At 35.8% G+C, this 24,837-nt stretch overlaps 1 protein-coding gene across 6 annotated transcripts in view; it reads right to left on the reverse strand.

The window, feature by feature from the left end:
* Positions 1–21,717, reverse strand: part of nfia (nuclear factor I/A) — a 59,770-nt gene extending 38,053 nt beyond the window's left edge. The window contains exons 1-2 of one of the 6 annotated variants that reach the window (XM_055015251.1): positions 17,994–21,717; positions 15,490–15,564 (exon numbers count right to left, since the gene is read on the reverse strand). In XM_055015251.1, the coding sequence (XP_054871226.1) occupies positions 15,490–15,564; positions 17,994–18,102 (184 nt within the window). In that variant the 5' untranslated portion in view covers positions 18,103–21,717. The remainder of the gene's footprint in view (positions 1–15,489; positions 15,565–17,993) is intronic. The other 5 variants (XM_055015249.1, XM_055015256.1, XM_055015273.1 and 2 more) reach the window with 5 other exon arrangements.
* Between the last annotated feature and the right edge of the window lie 3,120 nt (positions 21,718–24,837).

Raw genomic sequence — 24,837 nt, forward strand, 5'->3', positions numbered from 1 at the left:
TGCTTTCATGAATCAGATTACTCAGGCCGAGGCTTCAACTTAATGTAGAAAAGCACTGTACTGTAAAAAAAAAACCTACGGAAAAACACTGACAGCCACAAAAACACACTTAAAAATGGTAGAACGTTTACAGACTGAAATTAACAGCAATTATCTCTAAAACAATTTAGTTGATTTAAATACATGAAAAATGTGCAATTTTACGGTCACACATTGTAAAAGCATAAACTACATTTAAAAAAGCACCAAGTGTTTTTAATGGGCATTATTTACAGTTTGGCCTGTTTTTTAAAAATATATTTTTACAGTTAATATGTGAATCTCACCAGTTATTATATGTAATTAAACAAAAGTGAGAAAACATAAAATAAAACTATAATTTAAAAATTTTCATTTATTGATTTATTTACCACAAAACTGTAAAAAAAGGAAGAATATCTGGCAGCAGGGGTGCATGAAAAATAGAGTTAAAAATGGCTGAATAGTGAAACATTAAAAACTATAAAATTGTAAAAAATATTGGCAATCATCCGTAAAATAATTATATTTTAGCCAATTTAAATACAATATGGACATTATTTTATTATTGTTATTTATGATTAACATGTAAATTCATCATTTTGTTTATTTCACCAGTTATAACATGTAATTTTACCGAACAAGTAAATCTGTAAAATAATAATGTTTTAGCTGATTTAAATACAATGTGGACTTTATGTTTTTTTCATGTCAACATGTAGATTAATCATTTTTTGGTTTATTTACTCATCTTTTGACCAGTTATGACCTGTAATTTTACCAAACTGAGAAAATGTGTAAAACAATTATATTTCAGCTGATTATTATTTAGCTCATTATTTTGTTTTATTATTTATTCATTAATTTTACGGTCAACATGTAAATTAAGCTTTCTTTTTTTCTTTTTACTAGGCGTAATTTTACCAAACAAGTAAATCTGTAAAATAATATTTTAGCAGATACAATGTGGGCATTATTTTATTTTATTTTATTTTTACGGTGAATGTGTAAATTTTAGTGTTTATTTTTTTACTAGTTGTTCGGTGTAATTTTACCAAACTGAGAAAATGCGTAAAATAATCAGATGTGGACATTATTTTATTATTTATTTATTTAATGCTTAGCATTTTTTTTACTCGTTGTTAGTTGTAATTTTACCAAACAGGTAGATCTTTAAAATAATTACATTTTAGCTGATTTAAATACAATGTGAACATTACTTTATTTTCTTTGTATTATTATTATTATTGCCCTTTTTAATGGTTAACATGTAAATTAAATGTTTGTTTTTTTCATTAGTTGTTTGCTCTAATTTTACCAAACTGAGAAAATGTGTTAAATAATTATATCTTAGCTGATTTAAATACAATGTGAACATTATTATTTTACAGTTAACATGTAAATGAAGTGTTTATTTACTAGCTGTTGGGGCTGTATTTTACCAAACAGATCTGTAGGACACCAGTAAAGTGTAGCGGTATCTGGGGTATCTGGAGGCCTGTGTGCTGATCTGAGGGGGAGTGAGCGCTCTCCGTCCTCCTATCTCTGCAGGGCAGACGGACTCGGTGATGGATGGATGGAGGGAAACTCACGGTGCTGAGCTCAGCATTAAACTACAGCAGCTCCTCCTCCTCCTCCTCCTTTCATCCCATCACACCATCATGCTCTCTGTCAATAAAGCGATGTAGAGGAGGGATGAAGGAGGGAGGCTGGAGGCCAGGGGATAGACGGATGTCCGGGTTTGAAGCTGATTGCTGCCTTTGTTCAGCAGGATTTTCAAACTGAAGCGTTTGACAACAAAGAGCCTGATCCCTCTCTCTCTCTCTCTCTCTCTCCCTGCCCGCCTCCCATTCACTTCCTGCTCGCTCGCCCCTCTCAGTGAGGAGGCCTTTGTGGAGAAACTGATCCCCCGAGAGGAAGAGGAGGAAGGAGGTATGAAGGAGGTGAATGGCAGGAGGTGGACGGATCAGAGGGACGGAGAGCAGCTTTAGAGATGCTAATGTCACCGCTAACCGCTCTCAGAGATAATATCGTCTGGTGATATGTCCAACATGGAAACAGCTTCATCATCATCATCATCATCAGGCATTCTTTAGTTCATAAAAATGTAAAAATTTGGAACAAACATGTTTCCTCAGATGTTAAACTCTGAACTAATGTCTCCTCATCCTGTAGATGCTTTTCTATCTCCATGTTTCCAGACTTCTTCTCTCTACTCTGCTCATCATCAGTAGAAAGATGTTTCACCATGCTGGATGTATCTCCAACAACCTGCTCCTCTTTTCACTGTTTCTGAGCTGTGCTGCATTTACATCATTCATCCAGTAGCTTTGATTTTAATCTCAAGATCATTTTGCAAGTTTTATTGCATTTTAAATGTTATTTTTTTTAGCCATTTTGGAAAAGTTTAGACCATTTCAAACACCTTTTGAGTCATTTTTTGACGATCTTGTCCATCATCTTGAACAGCTTTGTGTCATTTCAGACAATTTTTGAGTAATTTTGGACAGGTTTATGTCAGTTTGGACCGATTTTGAGTCATTTTTAATGTGAATATTTACATTTTTACAGCCTCTACTCTGCTCATCACCTGTAGAAAGATGTTTCACCATGCTGAATGGATCATCAACAACTAGCTCCTCTGTTCACTGTTTCTGAGCCATGCTGCATTTATTTTATTCATCCAGTAGCTTTGGTTTTCCTCTCAGTGCGAAAGTGGGTCCAAATTGATTTAAAACTTGTCTAAAATGATTTGTGATTTGTCCAAAATGACTCAAGATTTATTCAAAATAACAATTTTTGAGTCTCTTTAGACAATTTTGAGTCTCACAGGTTTATAACACTAGAAAAAAAAATTCTAAAATTGTCCAAAATGATTTAAAACTTGTCCAAACTAACATAACAATCTGAAAATGTCTAAATTCATTCATGATCTGTCCAAAATGAGGAAAATTTGTCTACATTTACTCAAAAAGCATCAAAATTTTCTCAAATTTTGGTCAAAATACCTTCAACACGTCCAAAATTAATCAAAATTTGTTCAAAATGACAAATGTTACCAACAGTAGAACTAATGCTCTCTCCTCATCCTGTAGATGTTTTTCTATCTTCATGTCTCCAGACTTTTCCGCTCTACTCTGTTCATCATCAGTAGAAAGATGTTTCTCCATGCAGAATGGATCTCCAACAAGCTGCTCCTCTGTTCACTGTTTCTGAGCCGTGCTGCATTTATTTATTCATCCATTAGGTTGGAGTTTCTTCTCTTGATAATTTTTGAACACCTAAGACTCATTTTGAGTAATTTTAGGAACTTTGTTCAAACATTTTAGACACATTTTGAGTGTTTTTGGCAAGTGTAAGTCATCTAAGACAAATATCAAATAATTATAAAATAATACCAAATAATAACAGAAAAAGACAGAAAACAACAAAACCAAGACAAAAAAATGACCAAAATGAGACACAAAATGATAAACGAGACAAAAAATAAGAGAAAAGAGACAATAATGCCCATAAAATATGTCCAAGTTGACTCAAAATTTGCATTAAATGGTTCAAAATGTGTCTGGAGAGGAAACATGGAGATATTCTGATGAACCAAAACCTGTCCAAACTACCCAAATCCTAGAAAACTTAATTTTTGAAAACCAAAGCTACTGGATGAATAAAATAAACGCAGCACGGCTCAGAAACAGTGAACAGAGGAGCAGGTTGTTGGAGATCTATTCGGCATGGAGAAACATCTTTCTACAGCTGTAATTATTCACATTCAAAATGACTCAAACTTTGTCCAAAATGGCATAAACTTGTGCAAAAATCTGTGTAAAATGGTCAAAATGACTCAAAAACTGTCTGAAATTGCTGGAGCTCATTTGAAATGACTCAAAAATGGTCAAAAATGGCATAAAAATTATCCAAAAACACTCAAAATTAGCCAAAAAGGACTTAAATTTTTCTGAAATGTTTGAAAAAGTTCCTAAAATTACCCCAAATTTGTCAGAAATAACACAAAAGTTCTGAAATTATTATAAAAATTGTCCAAAACACTCAAAATTTGCCAGAAATGACAGATTTGTCCAAAATTGTAACACGAGGAAAACCAAAGTTACTGGATGAATAAATAAATGCAGCATGGCTCAGAAACAGTGAACAGATGAGCAGGTTGTTGGAGATACATTCAGCATGGTGAAACATCTTTCCACAGCTGGAATTATTCATGTTCAAAATTACTCAAAATTTCTCTTAGATGACTTAAACTTGTGGAAAACTATTTTTAAAATTTCCGAAATGACTCAAAATTCATCTGAAATAACACAAATGTTCCAAAACTATTTAAAATTATCCAAAAACACTCAAAATTTGCCCAGAATTACTTAAATTTGTCTAAAATGTTTGACAAAAGTTCCTAAAATTACTCAAAATGAAATTCAGGTGACAAACTTTTTGAAAACAATCTTTAAAATGTCTGAAAAAATGCTAAATTTGTCCAAAATAACACAAATGTTTGGAAATTATTTTAAAAATTGTCCAAAAGTGCTAAAAAATTGCCAAAAATGACTTAAATGTGTCTAATAAGGTCCTAAAACGACTCCAAATGAGTCTCAGGTGACTTAAACTTGTCTAAAATGATCATGTGGAAAAGCAGAGCAGCCCACTGTGGAGGTTGTTTCCTGATGCGGCCTGCTGGGGGCGCTAGCAGCTCTGTACATGTTCTCCTCTGTGCTGGTTTCCATCTGTTCGTCTGGTGCCAACAGAAAAAGCTGGATCTGGCCTCCTGCCAGCTGGAGCTGCTTCTAGAAATGATGTTTTTAGGTCAGTCCTGCTCCAAACGCAACAGTTTCATTACTATTATTGTGATTATTATTAAAATCTCCAAACACCTTTGTGCGTCTGCGTTGTGGCACCCATCTGGCGCTGGCACACAACCAGGTGTGTGTGTGTGTGTTGCCAGGGGCGACGAGGGCAGGAGGAAGGAGGGATGGAGGAGTCTGAACCGTGGAGGCCTCCAGGTTTATTCATCTTTTCATCCCCGCAACGATGCGAGTGTGTGTGTGTCTGTGTGTGTGTCTGTGTGTGTGAGAGAGAGTGCGTGTGTGAGCGTGCATGTGTGTGTGTGTGTGTGTGTGTGTGTGTGTGTGTGTGTGTGTGTGTGTGTGTGTGTGTGACAGACGAAGGTACTTGAAGGTGCCAAGTGGGTCATCTGCCTTCTTATCTGTTTGTAAGAGAGTGTGTAGTGTAGTGTGACTGTGTGTGTCTGTAAGTGTGTGTGTGTGTGTGTGTGTGTGTGTGTGTGTGTCTGAGATGTGTGCGTGTGTGTGTATAGTGTGTGTGTATGAAGTGTGTATATATTGTCGATGTGTGTGTCTGCGTGTGTATGTAGTGTATAGTGTGTAGTGTATATTGCGTATATATTGTGTGTATATATTGTGTGTATAGAGTGTGTGTGTGTCTGTGACTGTGTGTGTCCGTGTGTATAAAGTGTGTATTGTGTGTACATATTGTGTGTAATATGTGTATATGTTGTTTGTGTGTCTCTGTGTATAGTGTGTAGTGTATGTGTGTATATTTTGTGTATGTGTCTGTCTGTATTGCGTGTGTGTTTTAGTGTGTGTATACTGTGCGACTGTGTGTGTGTAGTGTGTGTACATTGTGTGTATATATAGTGTGTACTGTGTGTATATATTGTCTGTGTGTGTAGTAGTGTACAGTGTGTATAGTGTGTATGTGTTGTCTATGTGTGTGTTTTGTGTGTGTCTCTGTGTATAGTGTGTATATATTGTGTCTTAGTGTGTGCATAGTGTCTATATATTGTGTTTTAGTGTGTATAGTGTGTATATATTGTGTTTTAGTGTGTATAGTGTGTATATATTGTGTTTTAGTGTGTGCATAATGTGTACATATTGTGTTTTAGTGTGTGCATAGTGTGTACATATTATGTTTTAGTGTCTATATAGTGTGTATATATTGTGTTTTAGTGTCTATATAGTGTGTATATATTGTGTGTTTTAGTGTGTATATAGTGTGTATATATTGTGTGTTTTAGTGTGTATATAGTGTGTATATATTGTGTGTTTTAGTGTCTATATAGTGTGTATATATTGTGTTTTAGTGTGTATATAGTGTGTACATATTGTGTGTTTTAGTGTGTATATAGTGTGTACATATTGTGTGTTTTAGTGTCTATATAGTGTGTTTTAGTGTGTATATAGTGTGTATATGTTGTCTATGTGGGATTTAGCTTCATATCAACTTAATCCTGAATCTTTGCATCTAATGTGTTCTCAGAAGTGTGTGTCAGATTTGTGTCGCTGCCAAGGTGCACCCCTGGCAGTGTGTGTGTGTGTGTGTGTGTGTGTGTGAGCGTGTGTGTGTGTGTGTGTGTGCAGCAGATTGAGCTTGTTAAAGTGTCTATAAACATCAAAGTGTCTCTGAGCTGCAGCTCCAGTTCAGTCTGTCCTCGTTCAGCTGCTCCTCATTTATTCCTTTATTTATTTATCAACAGGAAATTTAAAGAAAAGGTTTTAATTTAACGGAATAAGCAGCAAACAAACACAAAAAATAAAAATAAAAATACTTTGTTACAGGTTAAAGTCATGAAAGGAGCTGCTTTACTCCTTGAAATTCATTTTAATACATTTATTTTCACCCTTTTTAGACATTTTATTCACATTTTATTCATAATTTATGCATCTTAAAATATCCATGCTGGGCCACTTTATGCTTTCATTTAAAAAAAAATACATTTGAGCATATTTTTTCAAATTATTTAGAAATAATTTAACCCATATTTGGGACATTTCTATTAAATATTCTCACATTTTTACTTTATTTTTTATCACACTTTAGAGACTATTTATATTTTTTATGTTTTATTCAAACTTTTGGTTAATTTGATATATTTTTTGAAATATTTGTAATAAATCTAATTATTTTCCTGACATTTCTGAATATTTCTTGAACAATTTATTCATATATTTAATATCTTGTTAGCATATTTTCCAAATATTTGTCATTTTGGATGCATTTTAAGATAATTTTGTACAAATTTCAGGTACATTATTGTGTCTTTTCTAATTTTTTTGTTGTTTCGTGTCTCGATATGTGTCTCTTTTTTTGTTTTGTGTCTTTTCCTCGTCGTTTTGTGTCTGGTTTTTGTAGTTTTGTCGTGTTTTTATCACTTTGTGTCTCGTTTTTGACATTTTGTGTCAGGTTTGAATTTACATTTGAGCATATTTTCTAACTCTTTAGAAATACTTTAACCCATATCTGGGACATTTCTATTCAATTTCTCACATTTTTACTGTAATTTTCAGCACATTTTAGAGACTATATATCTTCGACATTTTAGCATGATGTTGATTTTTTTTTAAATGTTATATTAAATTATTTTCCTGACATTTATGTATATTTCTGGAACATTTTATTCATATATTTAATATACTTTTAATATTTATCTGTCAGCAGCGTATTATTGCTGTTGCTGCTACTTCACATCTACATTTATTTAAGATTTGTGGGACATTTGATTAATTTCGTTCAGACATTTTATTCACATTTCATCTGATATTTTATTAATATTTTGGCCTGTTTTATATGTAATATTTTAGGACAGTTTTCAGTCATTTAATTAATTGTTTTATTCCTATTAGAGACACTTCATAGATTTTATTGGCATTATTATATGAGCCAATTTTTTTCTCTTTTTTTGGACAGTTTAAAGACATTTTATGAATATTTGTTGGCATTTTTGGAACGTTTATATTGTGTAACTTTTTAAACATTTTCTTCAGATTTTTTGAGGCATTTTATTTATTTTTTATTACATCTTGTTCACACATTTCCTATTCTGTTGTTATTTTTCAGCCAAACATCTCGTCTCTAAAAGCACTTGCTTTGTTCAACCACCACTCAGAAACTAATTAATCACCAACTATATTAATCAATGATTAATTCAGTTTGAGAAAAAAATGTATGTTTTAAAGGTCTTGTTTGACCCAAAATTATTCAGTTAACCATCAAAGAGGAGGAAGAAAATTTAAAACATTTTAGAAATTGAAATCACTGAATTTAGAGGGTTTTTTTTAAATTAAGAAATGATTCCAGCTGATTGATCGATTATTGGATTATTGATAGATTATTGAACAGTTTAGGACTCGTCAATGAAGCTTTGTACATATATATATATGTGTGTGTGTGTGTGTGTATATATATATATATTATATATAAATAATTTTTACTCATGTATTGCGCATTTTGTTATGTATCTGTGACTGTGTAGTGTGTGTGTATAAAGTGTGTATTGTGTGTATATATTGTCTATGTGTATGTCTGTGTGTGTATGTAGTGTATAGTGTTTATTGCATTTGTGTATATATATTCTGTGCATAGTGTGTATATCTATCTATCTATCTATCTATATACATATATATATATATTTATATATACATACAAATTATTTTTTGCAATTTTTTTTAGATAGTTGAGTTTTCTATATATATGTATAATTTAGAAAAAAGAGAACATTATTTTTTGTTTTATTTATTTAGCTATTTTTGCTCTTTTTTTCAATATTTGGGTTGAATGCAGGTTTGTTCTATGTTTGGGTTTATTTATTTAGCTTTATTTAGTTTTTATTTATTTATTTTTAGCTACTTTTTTCCAGTATTTGGGTCTTAGAGGGTTAAACGCAGGTCTGTTCGGCGTTGGGGCAGAAAGAGTGGAGACAAGAGAAAGAAACGAGAAAGCGAGGGATGGGGGAGGAGCTGGGGGAGGAGGGGGAGAGAGGTTTAATGTCAGAGCGTAGAGAGAGAGAGAGAGGAACGAGGGATGATTGAGGAGGAGAAGTGAGGATCCAGTAGAAATATACTGGAGTGACTGATTCCATTTAGTGGAGCTGCTGTGAGCCGGGCTCTCTCTGCCGCTCTCTCTCTCTCTCTCTCTCTCTCTGCTGCTTTAATAGGATATTGATCGACAGGAGAGATTCGATTGGTCTGCTGCGGGATTGTGTAATGGCTGCACAACGCCAAGGTCACCCGCTGCGTGTGTGTGTGTGTGTGTGTGTGTGTGTGTGTGTGTGTGTGTGTGTGTGTGTGTGTGTGTGTGTGTGTTGTGTTCAATACCGACCCTCGACCACATCTCATCTTCTGGTGAGTTGTAGGCTTCGGTCACCCTGCAGACCTCTGAGTGTGTGTGTTAATGTGTGTGTGTGTGTGTGTGTGTGTGTGTGTGTGTGTGTGTGTGTGTGTCTATGCTATCTTTAAGGAGCTACACAACGTATAGCTTTGTCCTACTTGTGTTGTCGTTGTGTGTTCTGACAGGTGACTTTACAGGTTGTGTGTCAGAAAAACACGACAAAGTTCAGTTTAATTCTGTAGACCAGGGGTGTCCAACATGCGGCCCGCGGGCCAAAAGCGGTCCTCCAGAGGGTCCAATCTGGTTCTCACAGTGTAAAAATTCTGGAGAAGACATTAACTGCAGATTGTAAATTAGTAAAACGATAAATTTAAAATCATTTCTAGACCATGACAAGTTGTTTAGATCAGAAAGTAAAATACTAGATTGTTCATTGTTCTTTTGCCATTTTGTGTCTCATTTTTGTAATATTTTGTCTTGTTTGTGTAGTTTTTTTGTCTTTTTTTGTTTCGTGTCATTTGTCTCATTTTTTGTGGTTTTGTTTCTCATTTTGTCTCACTTATGTTTGTCTATTTTTTTGTTGTTTTGTTCCTTTTCGTTATTTTTTGTTTTGTTTTTGTAAATTTTTGTCGCTTTGTAACTTTTTTGTCTAATTGTTTGTCTTCTTGTTTTCTTTCATGTTGTTTGTCACATCATTTTGTCCTTTTTCCCTGTTTTTGTAGGTTTGTCTTGTTTGTGTAATTTATGTAGTTATTTTTGTCTTGTTCTTGTCGTTTGTCCATTTTTGTCATTTTGTAACTTTGTCTCTTTTTTGTCTTGCTTCATGTCATTTATCCATTTTTTTGTTATTCTGTGTCTGATTTTTGTAATATTTTGTCTTTTGTTGTTTTTTTGTCTTGTCTGATTTTTGTTGTTTGTATTTGCCACAGTTTTGTCATTTTGTGTTTCCTTTTTGTCTCGCTTGTGGTTTTTTAAAAAAAAATTTTGTCATTTTGTTTCTCGCTTTTGTTTTCTTTTATCTGATTTTTGTCATTTGTCTAATTTTTTGCCACTTTCTAAGTTTTTTGTCAAATTTTGGTCCCTTTTTCTATGTAATTTTGTGTCATTTTGTGTCATTTTGTGTCTCATTTCTGTTGTATTGTGCGCTCTGAGACTTGGTGAATGTGTGAAATGTTCATGGAATGAACAGATTTTATATACAAAAAGAATGATGGATCTGATCTGGTTTCACAAGTCCTAGCGCTACACTGGGCTCTGTAGGGTTAATTAATCATTTAATTAAAGTTCATCTCATAGCTTTAATTACTTCACTGATTAAAACAGTAAAACAAACACAGTGTCATTTTGTTTTCCTGTAAACAAAAACAAAATCAGACTGAGTTCTTTAAAGGGTTTAAACCAACAAACTACAGTTTAGTGAATCAGCTTCTCTCCAATTAAAGAGATTTAAATTAATGACTTCATATTAAACACGAAGAACAAACATGTTTCAGTTGTTCTAACGAGTCTTTGATTATCTGAAAGGAATCTCTGAGTGTCCTGTTTAATTATCTAATTCATGAATAGAAATAAAATGATGCTGTCTCAGATTTTCAGAGATTTCTAGCTTCAGTTTCACACGATGCAACAGAATTACGGCAATTTATCAAAAATAATGTTTGAAACAAAGTTTTATCTGCAGCTGCTGCTTTAGGAAACTAATTCCCTCCTTCCAGTGATCTCTCTGCATTTAGATAGAAAATATAAATCCATGGATTTAAGTTTCACACGAAATATACACAGAAATACACACAAATAACACAAATAAACCTGAAATCAGCTGATTAGTTCAGTCTGTTAGAAAACTGATTCTACAAGCTTAAGCTGGATGTTGCTGGTAAAGACAGCATGTATACGCACACACACACACACACACACAGACACACACAGACACACACACACACACACACACACACACACGGTGGACTCTCCTGCACTCTAATCCATAAGTGATTCTTCCAGAGCCGCATCGCTGCAAATCTGCTGACCGACACAACACACACACACACACACACAGTGCAGAGAAAGAAAGGGTGTGTGCATCTGTGAATACATTTGTGTCCGTCTGAATGTGTGTGAATAAATACTGAACACACACACACACACACACACACACACACACACACTAAAACACACACTTCTTTCTCGGCTCACATTAAAAATATTAAAGCTGGAAGCTCTCAGTGCTCGCAGCGTAACGCAACACACACACACACACACACACACTGACACACCGTTAGTTACTGTGAACACACAACATGTTAGAATCATGCTTCAAACATGTAAAACGTAACACGTAAACATGTTACTGTGCTGCAAGGATTGAAATCAGGGGTATTGAACTAAAGTTCACAGAGGTCCAATCACAAGAAATGTATTAACCCTTGTGTTGTTCTGCAGGTCAAAATTTACCCGTTTTAAAGTTTGAAAATGTGTAAAAATACTTATTTTCACAGTGAAACTTCTGATGTCCACATTTTCAGCATTTTTGGGAAATCTTTAAACATTTTTGGATGGAAAGAAAGAAATGTTAAAAATGTTTCTTAAGAACATTCACATTAAAATCAACCAAAATCCAGCGAATTTCACTGGATTTTGGTTGATTTTAATGTGAATGTTCTTAAAGAAAATAATAGAAGTTTTACTGATATGTATGGAATCTCTTTAGATATTTTTAGTCATTTTTTGAAAATATTTACAAGAATTTTCTTGCCAAATTTGGGGGATTTTTTTTAAAATGAAACTTTCAAGGGAAACTTTTAAGGAATTACTGGAATTTTCTTCCTGAAGGTTTTGCAAATTTTCATAAATTTGGGGAATTTTTTGCTGAATTTTTGGATTTTTTTCAGACAAGGAAACAATATTTTTTGGTGCCCGTAAATGAGGACAGCAGGAGGGTTAAAGCAAAGGTCCAGAACATCATAAAGTCTGAGTTAGTGTGATAAATGTCGACGTAACCTGGTAGTTTTATTAGCGTCAAATAAATTCAGTGAAAACATTTTGACATTAATAAAATGTTTTGCTGTAACTGTACATCTGAAAATAGAGGGCAGAACTTTAAAAAATAATGACTGAACAACCTGAACCAACTTATATACATCTTTAACAATACCTACATCTCAAAAAATGTAAACAACTGAAGACTTTTCCATTTTTTTCCCCTTACATCCCTGCTGCTTACTGGGAGAACTGAGCTGCCAGTTTTCTGAATCTGGTCTGAATGGTGTCAGGGTCGTTCTCAAACACATTTGGAGCTCATTGGCGATTCTGGAACCACATTTAGTTTGAACATAATAACATCCTCTCTCTGTCCCTCTCAACTGTTTTCTGAACTCAGAGCTGCGATATTTAGCGCCTGCAATGCAGAGACTTCATTGGCTGAGTAGCGTCACATGGGACGTCTGAACTCGTACCTGATTGGTCTGTGTTCCTGAGCTGATAACCAACACCGTAAACACTGGAAAAGCTGCACAGGGAAAGTAGAAGCAACCCGTCAAATTTAAAATCCCGTTACAGTGTACTGACTACAGGTCTGGGTCCGGATCAGCCCTGATCTAAACCCTCAGTCCTCAAACACACCCTGAAAAACACACACACACACACACACACACACAACACCAGCAAACTGAGAAAATCTGACAACACAACTAAACAGAGAAACCACTGAAAATCAACTGACATCTAAATTTCCTCATTTCTTGAACAAACTGTTGTGACACCAAGTGTGTGCGTCACTCATTAACTCCACAAAGTTGTAACTGAAGGGCGAGTACTTGGACAGAAAGTAGTATTTCAGGTGGAACAAATCTTTGTAACTACAAGTACTATGGACGGAAAGTAGTATTTAAGGTGGAACGAGATTTTAAGACCGTAATTTACTATGTAGACAGTACTACTTACTCAGAATAAACTCCTAAAACTACAAGTGCTTGGACAGAAAGTAGTATTGTGGATGAAAAAAAAACTTGAAAATCCTAACTTGTTGTACAGAGAGTACTATTTGATTTGGGGGAAAAACTAAGACTTCAAGTACTTGGACAGAAAGTAGTATTGTGGAGGAAAAAAACTCCTAAAACTAGAAGTATTTGGATAGAAAGTAGCATTTTAGGTGGAACAAGATTTTAAAAACATAACTTGTTATGTATTTAATGAAAATTCACTCCTAAAACTACAAGTACTTGGACAGAAAGTAGTATTTTGGATGAAAAAATACAGAGTACTAATTGATTTAGAAAAAAAAACCCATAACTACAAGTACTTGGATGGAAAGTAGTATTTTGGGTGGAACAAACCTTTGAAACTACAAGTACTATGGACAGAAAGTAGTATTTCAGGTGGAATAAACTTTTAAAACTACAAATATTTGGACAGAAAGTAGTATTTAAGGTGGAAAAGACCTTTAAAAGTACAAGTACTTTGACAGAAAGTAGTATTTCAGGTGGAAAAGACCTTTAAAAGTACAAGTACTTTGACAGAAAGTAGTATTTCAGGTGGAAAAGACCTTTAAAAGTACAAGTACTTGGACAGAAAGAAGTATTTCGGGTGGAAAAGACCTTTAAAAATACAAGTACTCAGCGAGTAGTAAATAAACCTTTAAGGTCCTAAGCAGTGTACTTTATTAATCATCCACTCCAGTAGGTGGCGCTGTTGTGACAAAGGTCCTAGAATGAATCACACAGTACTGACCAGTTTACATAAAATACTACAGCTGAAGTACTTCAGTGTACTCTCCAGGACCATTTGTTGGTGATATTTAAGCAGCAGCAGTTTGTCCGTAGACCGAGCCGTGTTTTCCGGGTGTCATTCAGAGGAACATCTGATGAAGCAGATAAGAGTTATTGATCGCTGCTCTTTGATCGGAGGTCTGTGTGCTGACAGGAACTTTACATCCCTATTGTTAGCCATCGACAGTATGGATCTGCTGCCGCCGCTCTGCTGCTCGTCGGCACTTTTAAAGGTCGCCTCTCTCCCCCCCCTCCTCTCTGCCCGTCGCTCGCCCGGCCCTCTCTCTCTTCTCCGCCCTGCGGCCCCTCGATCGCCCCACCCATCGTCAATACTTCCTCAGTGTGAAACCGATCAGAGACGGAGGCTTCTGATTGGTGGACGGCCAGACGGCATTGAATATTAAACACTGGAAGCATCAAGAGGCCTGTACTTTTAACCTAAAATACTACTTCCTGTCCAGGTATTTGTACTGATAAAGGTCTCTTCCACGTAAAATACTACTTCCTGTTCAAGTGCTTGTACTTTTAAAGGTCTCTTCCACCTAAAATACTACTTCCTGTCCAGGTATTTGTACTGATAAAGGTCTCTTCCACGTAAAATACTACTTCCTGTTCAAGTGCTTGTACTTTTAATGGTCTCTTCCACCTAAAACACTACTTCCTGTCCAAGTACTTGTAGAATTAGGAGTTTATTCTCATTAAATAGTATTATCTATAAAACAAGTTATGGTTTTAAGATCTTGTTCCACCCAAAATACTGCTCTCTGTCCAAGTACTTGTACTTTTAAAGATCACTTCCACCTAAAATGTTACTTTCTGTCTAAGCACTTGTACTTTAAAAGGTTTTTTCTACCTAAAATATTATTTTCTGTCCAAGCACTTGTATATTTGAAGATCTCTTCCACCTGAAATACTATTTTCAGTCCAATCACTTGCACTTTTAAAGGTCTGCTCCACCCAACATACTACTTTATGTCCAAGTACTTGTACTTTTGAAGGTCTTTTCCACCTGAAATACTACTTTCTGTCCAAGAATTTGTAGTTTTAGGAGTTTATTCTCATTAAATAGTACTGTCTATATAACAAGCTATGGTTTTAAAATCCTGTTCTACTCAAAATACTACTTTCTGTCCAAGTACTTGAACTTTTAAAGGTTTGTTCCACCCAAAACACAACTTTCTGTTGAAGTACTTGAACTTTTAAAGGCTTTTTCCACCTAAAACACTTCTGTCAAAGTATTTGTAATTTATTTTTTCTAAATCAAATAGTACTCTCTATACAACAAATTAGGGTTTTAAAGGTTTGTTCCACCCAAAATACTACTTTCTGTCCAAGTACTTGTACTTTCAGGAGTCTATTCTCATTAAATAGTACTCTCTATATAATAAGTTACTTATTCCAGCTCAGACAAGAAGTAAAACTTGTTCATTCAATTCAGGTTTTCTGCTCCACAGTTGAAGCTGCTTCAGACTAAAGGAACATCTAACATCTGGAGCTGCTTTATTAACTCTGTTCTATTGGAGGAACCGATCACGGCCCTCGCTGGGAAACAGGAAGTAGAAAGACCTGAACTCACTCTGAGAGACTCGTACGAGTTCGGCCACCGTGAAGACTCCAGGTGTGACGAAGCTGTCCTGGAAGCCCAGGTGACCTGAGGGACAGAAGACAGATTGATTATAGACACGGTATCGATCAGACCTGATTAAGAGGTTCACAGTCAGAGTCTATAAAAATCATAAAACACAAAGTTTACAATCACACACGGTGCAGTGCTGCTCTGCTCCCAGAGCTCCTGCTACACCTGGAACCCACATAGAGTCCAGGAAACACCTGGTGATCATCTGTGAGGAGTCCATAAGGCAGGAACTACATTTATTTACCACTAAACTGTAATTTAACTAGAAATCACAAGAATGTATTTCCTCCCTGAAGGATAAAGCGTAGCAGGAAGTAATACGAAGGAAAACGAAGTAATGAGATGGTAGAAGATACGAGGCTTCACCAGGTAGACCTCTGCTTAGTTTGAACTGTTACTGTGAAAAACATGCTCTCACTTTGACAGGAAAGAATCTTTGTTCTGTACTCATGACAGTAGTACTAGTAGTAGTAGCAGAACCTCTAGTACTAGTAGAACCTGTAGAATATGTATTATCAGTAGTACTAGTAGAACCAGTAGTACTAGTAGAACCTGTAGAACATGTATTACTTGTAGTACTAGTAGAACCTGTAGAATATGTATTATCAGTAGTACCAGTGGCATCAGTGGTACTAGTAGAACCAGTACAATATGTAGCACTTGTGGTACTAGTCATATCAGTAGTACTGGAAGAATCAGTACAATACGTAGTATTTGTACTACTCGTAGAATCAGTAGAATATGCAGTACTTGTAGTACTAGTAGAAACAGTAGAATATGTAGCATCAGTAGTACTAGTCATATCAGTAGTACTAGTAGAACCAGTAGTACTATTAAAAACAGTACAGTATGTAGTATCAGTAGTACTAGTAACATCAGTACCACTAGTAAAACCAGCAGAATATGCAGTATTTGCAGTACTACTAGTAGTGTCAGTAGTACTACTAGTAGAATCAGTTGAATATGCAGTACTTGTAGTACTAGTAGAAGCAGTAGAATATGTTGTAGTATTACTAGTCGTATCAGTAGTACTAGTAGAAATAGTACAATATGTATCAGTAGCACTAGTAGAACCAGTAGACTATGCAGTACTAGTAGTACTAATGGTAGTATCAGTAGTACTAATGGTAGTATCAGTAGTACTAGTAGTACTTGTATCAGTGAAGAAGTGGAAGCTTCTGTTTCCCAACAAGGATAATCGGGACCAGCTGTGTGTGTTTCTGTGTGTGTCTGTCAGCACGTAGCTGCACCGTGAGGTCACACACACACACACACACACACACACACACACACATACACACACACACACAGAGGAAATCCTTTACACAGTTTAAAATCTGTCACACTGATCCACAACCTCTGCTGAGGAATGTGTGTGTGTGCGTGTGTGTGTGTGCATGTGTGTGTGTGTGTGTGTGTGTGTGTGTGTGTGTGTAAATGTGTGTCTAAATGTGTGTGAAGCCATGACCTCACTGTTTGACCACCAGGTCACACACAGGTCAGCCTCACTGTGTGTACAGTATATACAGCACTGCAAGTGTGTGTGTGGTAGTGTGTTTTAGTGTGTTTTAGTGTGTGTTAGTGTGCTTAGTGTGTTTGTTTTAGTGTGTGTTAGTGTGTTTTAGTGTGTGTTAGTGTGTGTTAGTGTGCTTAGTGTGTTTGTTTTAGTGTGTGTTAGTGTGTTTTAGTGTTAGTGTGTTTTAGTGTGTGTTAGTGTGTTTTAGTGTGTGTGTTAGTGTGTGGTAGTGTGTGCTAGTGTGTGGTAGTGTGTGTGTTAGTGTGTGTTAGTGTGTGTTAGTGTGTGCTAGTGTGTGGTAGTGTGTGCTAGTGTGTGGTAGTGTGTGTTAGTGTGTGTGTTAGTGTGTGTTAGTGTGTGTTAGTGTGTGTGTTAGTGTGTGTTAGTGTGTTTTAGAGTGAGTTAGTGTGTTTTAGTGTGTGTTAGTGTGTTTTAGTGTGTGTTAGTGTGTTTTAGTGTGTGTTAGTGTGTTCTAGTGTGTGCTAGTGTGGTAGTGTGTGCTAGTGTGTGGTAGTGTGTGTTAGTGTGTGTGTTAGTGTGTGTTAGTGTGTTCTAGTGTGTTTTAGAGTGAGTTAGTGTTTTAGTGTGTGTTAGTGTGTTTTAGTGTGTGTTAGAGTGTGTTAGTGTGTTTTAGTGTGTTAGTGTGTTCTAGTGTGTGTTAGTGTGTTTTAGTGTGTGTTAGTGTGTTTTAGTGTGTGTTAGAGTGTGTTAGTGTGTTTTAGTGTGTTAGTGTGTTCTAGTGTGTGTTAGTGTGTTTTAGTGTGTGTTAGTGTGTTTTAGTGTGTGGTAGTGTGTGTTAGTGTGTGTTTTAGTGTGTGTTAGTGTGTTTTAGAGTGTGTTAGAGTGTTCTAGTGTGTTTAGTGTGTGTTAGTGTGTGGTAGTGTGTGTTAGTGTGTGTGTTAGTGTGTGTTTTAGTTTAGTGTCTCACCGTTCTCTGGCTGCTCCTTGATATCTGATTCGCTGGCCTGGTTCGGGCTCTCTGATTGGCCGGTTTCTGTAGGGAAAGCAGATAAACATGATAATGAGTCCAACAACATACATGGACATACATGTGCTGAGCAACATGTTACACACACACACACACACACACACACACACACACACACACACAGACGGTGAGTTCACTGGCAGCTGGGAGTTTTTAACACCAACAGTTTCCTCAGTTTAAAGACCTTTATACTGTGTTCACATCATCACATGACCTCACAGCTCTACAGTCACACCTGATGCTGCACCTTCATCATCATCAAAAACAACAACATCATCAAAAACAACAACATCAAAAACAACAACATTAATCATAGTTAGTGAAGCTGCTGCTGATTTAAGCTGCAACACACTGATGAACGTGACACAGTGTGTGTGTGTGTGTGTGTGTGTGTGTGTGTGTGTGTGTGTGTGTGTGTGTGTATTGATGTGTAAGCCACAGGTGTTCAACATTCATTCATTCATTCATTCATTCATTCTTCTGCACGCGCTCAGAAGCAGCGACCGGTAGGAGTTCAGTGATTGGAGGATCTGATCTGATGAGTCATCAGATTGAGGTGATTGTTTTGTTTCTTGTCACTTGTCTCATTTTTTGTCGTTTTGTGTCTCATTTTTGGAATATTTGGTCTTGCTTTTGTTGTTTGTCTTTTTATGTCTGACTTTTGTCATTTTGTTTCTTGCTTTTGTCATTTTTTTGCCTCGTTTGTGTCATTTGTGTAATTTCTTGTCTCGTTTTTGTCTATTTCTGTGTCGCTTTAATTTTTTTGTCTCATGTTTTGTCTCATTTTTGTTTTGTTACGTGTCATTTGTCTCATTTTTGTCGTTTTGTTCCTCGTTTTTGTAATATTTTGTCTTCTTTTTGTTGTTTTTGTCTTTTTGTGTCTGACTGTTATCGTTTTGTTTCTCACTTTTGACCTTTTTGTCTTTTTTGTTTTGTTTCGTGTTGTCTCATGTTTTGTTGTTTTTGTGTCTCACATTTGCTGTTTTGTGTCTCATTTTTGTAATATTTTTTCTTGTTTTTTTTGCCTGACTTGTTGCTTGTCTCGTGTTTTTGTCGTTTCCTTTTTTCTCACTCGTGTTGTCTATTTTATTGTCATTTTGTGATATTTTGTCATTTTTTGTCGCTTTAACTTTTGTTTGATTTTTTGTCTCTTTTGTTTCGTGTCAGTTGCCTAATTTTTTGTTGTTTTGTTTCTCGTTTTTGTCATTTTGTGTCTCATTTTCTGTCGTATTTTGTCTTGTTTTTGTAGTTTTTGTCTTTTTTGTTGCTTGTTTCACGTCTTTGTTGTTTTGTTTCTCGTTTTTGTCATTTTGTGTTTCCTTTTTGTCTCACTTGTGTTTTTTGTCTTATTTTTGTCATACGTTTCATTTAATTTTGTTTTGTGTATTGTTTTTGTCATTTGTCCATTTTTTGTTGTTTTTTAGCTTTTTTGTCTAACTTTGTTTTTTCTTTGTGTCGTTTATCTCATTTTTTGTCATTTTGTTTCTCGCTTTTGTCATTTGGTGTCTCATTTTTGTAATATTTTGTCTTGTTTTTTTTGTTTTTTCCTCTATGGTTCAGTTCCAGATGACTAAATGTTGTGTTCCTTTGTCGATACTCTGTGTTCTGGAAGTTGTAATGTGGAAATGATAAACTGAGGATGAATGTTGGTGAAATTGAATTTATTTTTCTTCATTAATTTCAGGTTGTTCATGATGATTAGTAAAAAGATAATTCCTTTAATGTGAACTTTTCAGAGCGTATTTTCCCTCCTCGCCCTCAGTGGTGGCTGCTTCCACTTTTCTCTACTGTTTATTTCGGTTCAACCTGTTTCTCTCAGAGTTTCGTTTTATTTCTGTCGGTCGGCTCGGAGGATTCTGGGAAAAGTTCCTCCTGCCTCAGACCTCCCAGCATGCTCTCTGCTGCGGATGATTTAGCGGCTTTAGAGACATCGATCGGCCGCGCTGCAGTGGAAGAAATATTACCCATCATGCCCCTGCAGCTGGGCCATGAGTCAGAACCGGACCGAGACCCGGAGGAGGCGCCTGATTGGTTTTAGTCAGACGGAGCTGCAGGAGGTTCAGAGGCTCACATTTAACATCAGGAAGGAACTTTTAAATATTAAGATTTAAACATTTAAATCTGATGGAACGACGTAAAAACACAAGCATTATTATTATTATTATTATTATTATTACTATATTATTATTATTATTATTAATATTACCATTCTTATTCTTATTCTTATTATTGTACTAGAGATTTCAAATCAGGTTTCTGCTAAATAGACTAATACGACGTTCAGATGGATTTAAGTTCAATCTTTGAAAACTTGTTTTAAAATTTCCGTTGTCTTTAAATCCAGCGGCTCCTTTAAATGTTTGGATGATTTTAGAAATTAGTTCATGAACGTTTTCTATTTTTAATTATCTTTTATTTTGTAATTGTTTGATTTTAGAATTCACTTAATTTATGAAATATTGATGTTAGTTTCAGGGTTTTCTCATGTTACTCTGTTTACATTTTTATTTTTCATCTTACTGCAGATTTTATGACTTTTCTTCTCTTTTTAAATCAGCATCTCTCTTTATTCTGGTCGTTCTGCTATTTTCCCTTTTTTATTTGGACTCGATGTTCCCCAAAGATCACTGAGTATTAATAAAATTAAATGGCTGAATATGAAGAGAGAAGGAGCTAATAAAAGCAGAATCTGGATGTGTGTTAAATTAAACCTCCAGTTTTAGACATTTGGTGAAAGCAGCGAATTCCAGAGTTTTTATTTATTAGCTGCTGACATCCTGTTTGCAGGTTTCAATCTTTAAAGTGTTTCTCATTGTTTTTATCCCTCTTTAGGAGGTTTTTATTCATGTTTTTGATCCTGCTTCAGCCTCAGTTCGAACTGAATCCTCACAGATGAACTTTAATCAGTTTAAGACGTTCACCAGGTCACATCTCTAGTCTCTAAATTAACCAGTGGAATCAGAAAAACGTTCACTTCTGAGGTTTTTCCAAACAGATTAAGTCCGTTAAAGTTCAGAAACTCTAACTTTCTTCCCACAGAAGCAGAGTTCTTCTTTTATCTGCCGCTTTTTCAGCCGTCTGTTCGCTTCAGAGGCCTAAAACAAAGAGCATCAGGCTGTAACCAAGGCAACCGGAGGAGGAGGGGGCGGGGTAACAGGGGTGTGTGTTGGAGGGTATTTTCACACACTGCCTCCCCCCCTTTACCCACCAGCCCCCCCTCATTCAGCCGTCAGCAGGTTAATTAAATATGCTAATGAGGCGTGGGAGCAGACCGGACTGTCTGCCTCCAAAACCCTCCCCCACCCGGGGTGAGGCAGGGGTGAGGAGGTGAGGGGGGTCCACCAACACACAACAACAACAACAATACAGCACAACAACAACAACACACAACAACACACTGAGGCGCTGCAACAAACCAGAGAAACTACAGAAATCTAATAAATAAAACAGAAGCATCAGAACAACTGAAACCGGTAAAACCAGTTAAAGAAACCACGTACACTAAAGAAAACAGTTTTAGAAACAGCTAAAGAAACCAGTCAAACCAGTTAAAGAAACAGTAAAAAACTGTTAGAGAAACCAGTTACAGAAACCAGTTAAACCAGTTATAGAAACCAGTAAAACCAGTTAAACAAACCAGTTAAAGAAACCAGTAAAACCAGTTAAATAAACCAGTTAAAGAAACCAGTAAAACCAGATGTGGAAACCAGTTAAAGAAACCAATAAAACCAGTTAAAAAAACAGTTAAAGAAAACAGTAAAACCACTTAAAGAAACCAGTAAAACAAGATATGGAAACCAGTTAAAGAAATCAGCAAATCCAGTTAATGAAACCAGTAAAAGAAACCAATAAAACCAGTTTAAAAAAACAGTTAAAGAAGCCAGTAAAACCAGTTAAAGAAACCAGTAAAACCAGCTATAGAAACCAGTAAAACCAGTTAAACTAGTTAAAGAAACCAGTTAAATCAGTTATAGAAACCAGTAAAACTAGTTAAAGAACCCAAGTAAAGAAACCAATAAAACCAGTTAAAGAGACCAGTGAAAACACAGAAGCCAGTCAAACCAGTGAAACCAGTACATGCAAGTTTTTTTTTCCAGTCAAAGGCTTCAAAATAAAAGCGTTTTAGACATAAATGTTCCTTCTCACCAGTATTTCAAAATAAAAGCCTTTGTTTAGACATAAATGTTCCTTCTCACCAGTATTTCAAAATAAAAGCCTCCATACAGTGAAGTCATCTCTTTTATTTTGAAATCTTTACTTCTCTTGTCAACCCGCCTTTCTACATGTGACGTTTGTGTTTGTTTCACTGAAATTGTCGTTTACAAAGTTTTACAGCGTGAACATGCAAAAAACAAACATACAAAAAACACGCACACAAAACATGAAAACAACAATAAACACACAAAAACAAACAAACAAAAAACAGACGAAGACAGAAACACAAAAGAAATATATCCTCCCTCTATCTCCCCCATCCTCCCCAGTGGGTGAGTCAGTCTGGATCATGGTATCTGTTGTCACGGTAACAGAACCAGAATCTTTTCCTGGTCCAGAACCAACACGTCTTCCTGTCGGTTCCTAGAAGGTTCTCCAGAGAACCTCCGGGTTCCTTCCCGGCCGGCCGGCCCGCAGCGGTGATAAAAATGAGCGCTCTGGTCCGGTATCGATCCGCCTCTGATTTAGCTCTTAATGAAATGAGGCGACGCATGAATTCATTTTTATAAAAGCCACAAATCAGACGCACTAAATTAGCTTCATTCACATCCTGAGGCCCCGCCCACCAGCAGCACCCTGCCCTCTGATTGGAAGAGGAGGAGGTGACGGACAGCTCAGAGTTCTTCAGGTTTATCAGGAGGAACCTGCAGCTACTTTTATATTTATTTATATTTATATTACCACCACACATAAATAAAAATTAAATATATATTTAGATAAATATTGTAATTCCATCATATATGAATATTTCATGGTATTTTATATTATGTGTATTTTTCTGGTCTGTTAATTTTCCTTATTTTTTAGCTGCTTTTCTGATTAAATATTTAATTTTAATGCCGCCACTTAGAAAAATACAAGAAAAGTTTCAGATCAAAAATCTAATTAAATAAAATTGGTGATGAGAAACCAGAGAACCTTCTGAAGAACCTTTAAAGAACCATTAACTTTCTGAGCAGCAGAATAAAACTTATATTAAAAATCTGCTGATCAAATGTTATTTTAACTTGTTTATTGTTTAATTTTAAGGAGGTTTTATTCACATTTTGAATGTGTTTCTGTATTTAGATGAATTTATTCATCCCTGGAGGGAAACAAGGAGTAAACCAGAAGACAACACAGAATATTAGGGTAGAAAGTGAAAGCAAAACAAAATACAGAAAATATAATACAGACAAAATCTACAGAATATACAGGAGTGGTGCAGAAATGTGCATTTATTCTGGTGATTTATGGTTTTATTCAGTGTTTTGATGTAAATGTAGTTTTGTTTTTCAGCTGATTCTTCTCTTTAATCTTCCACATTTTACTATTTTATTAATTCTGGATGAAGTCTGATGTTTTTCATGCTTCATATTTAAAATGTTTCCTGCTCATGATGCAAATATTAGTCTGTTTTTAATGCTGCCGTCTGATTGGAGAGTAAATAAACGGTTTAATTAGACTAACGACCGTTTTATCAGCTGACTGAAAATCAGCCCAGCCAGTCTAATATTATAAAACGTGTGTCTGCTGCTCCATCCGACCTCAGATCCACTCACCCCGAGCAACACAATCATACCAAAGTGTGCAACACACTTTTTGACAGTACAATACATTATTTTTCTTTACAATTCTCATACATTTTTAAAGATATTTCCCATTTGTGACATTTATATTGTATATTTGTAAATAGACACTGTTTGCGGTATCTTTAGGATTTTTTAAGACTTTTATCTTGAGCTGTTTGCACTGAAAAGGAGACGCTCTCCAATCTGGTTGTACACAATAATGACAACGAAGCACATTCTGTTCTATTCTATTTAACTCAAACGTTCCTTTGACCCAGAATTAAACCTGGAATCACACTCTGCGCGCACACACACACACACACACACACACACACACACACCATTACGAAATAAAACACAAACATGAGAAGAAGTCTTTTAGCGTTTGTCTGCAGGAGGAGCGTTTGATTCGTGTTTCCAGGCGGCGCTGAAGGATCAAGACCTCAACTTGGCATCTTGAACTCTGGCACGAATGCAGCGGTGAGTCGGCCAGCAGAACACACACACTTAGTAACACACACACACACACACACACACACAGATTTCTTCTTCTTCTTTTCTGTCAGATTACAACATTAAATCTTTTCTTCTGAATGACTCGACGCCTCTGGCCTCCATTTTGACGCCGTTCGCCAGACGCCATTTTGTGGAAACCACTTCATATTTGCACGACACACACCCGAATCCCAAAAAACTAAACCCAACACACACACACACACACACACATACACGCTTTACAATCCAAGAGGGGGCCGTCGTGGTAAACTGGTAATAGTGGCCCAGTGTTTGCAGTTATTTTGCTGAAACAAAAATCATATACAAAATTTTCTTTTAAGGTCTTTTTTCAGAATATAACTAAAAATATGGATTTTTTTATTTTTAAAAAAAATAGCCATGAGGGGACCATCAGCCCTGCCTGACATCTACATATCAAAGAGTGGCCCTCCATAGCCTTCAGTGGAGCTGTAGGCGTTAACACAACAGTTCAGCCTGACCGACATCTACACATCAAAGAGGGG

The sequence above is a fragment of the Amphiprion ocellaris genome, chromosome 2 (genome assembly GCF_022539595.1).
Source record: "Amphiprion ocellaris isolate individual 3 ecotype Okinawa chromosome 2, ASM2253959v1, whole genome shotgun sequence".
NCBI lineage: Eukaryota > Metazoa > Chordata > Actinopteri > Pomacentridae > Amphiprion > Amphiprion ocellaris.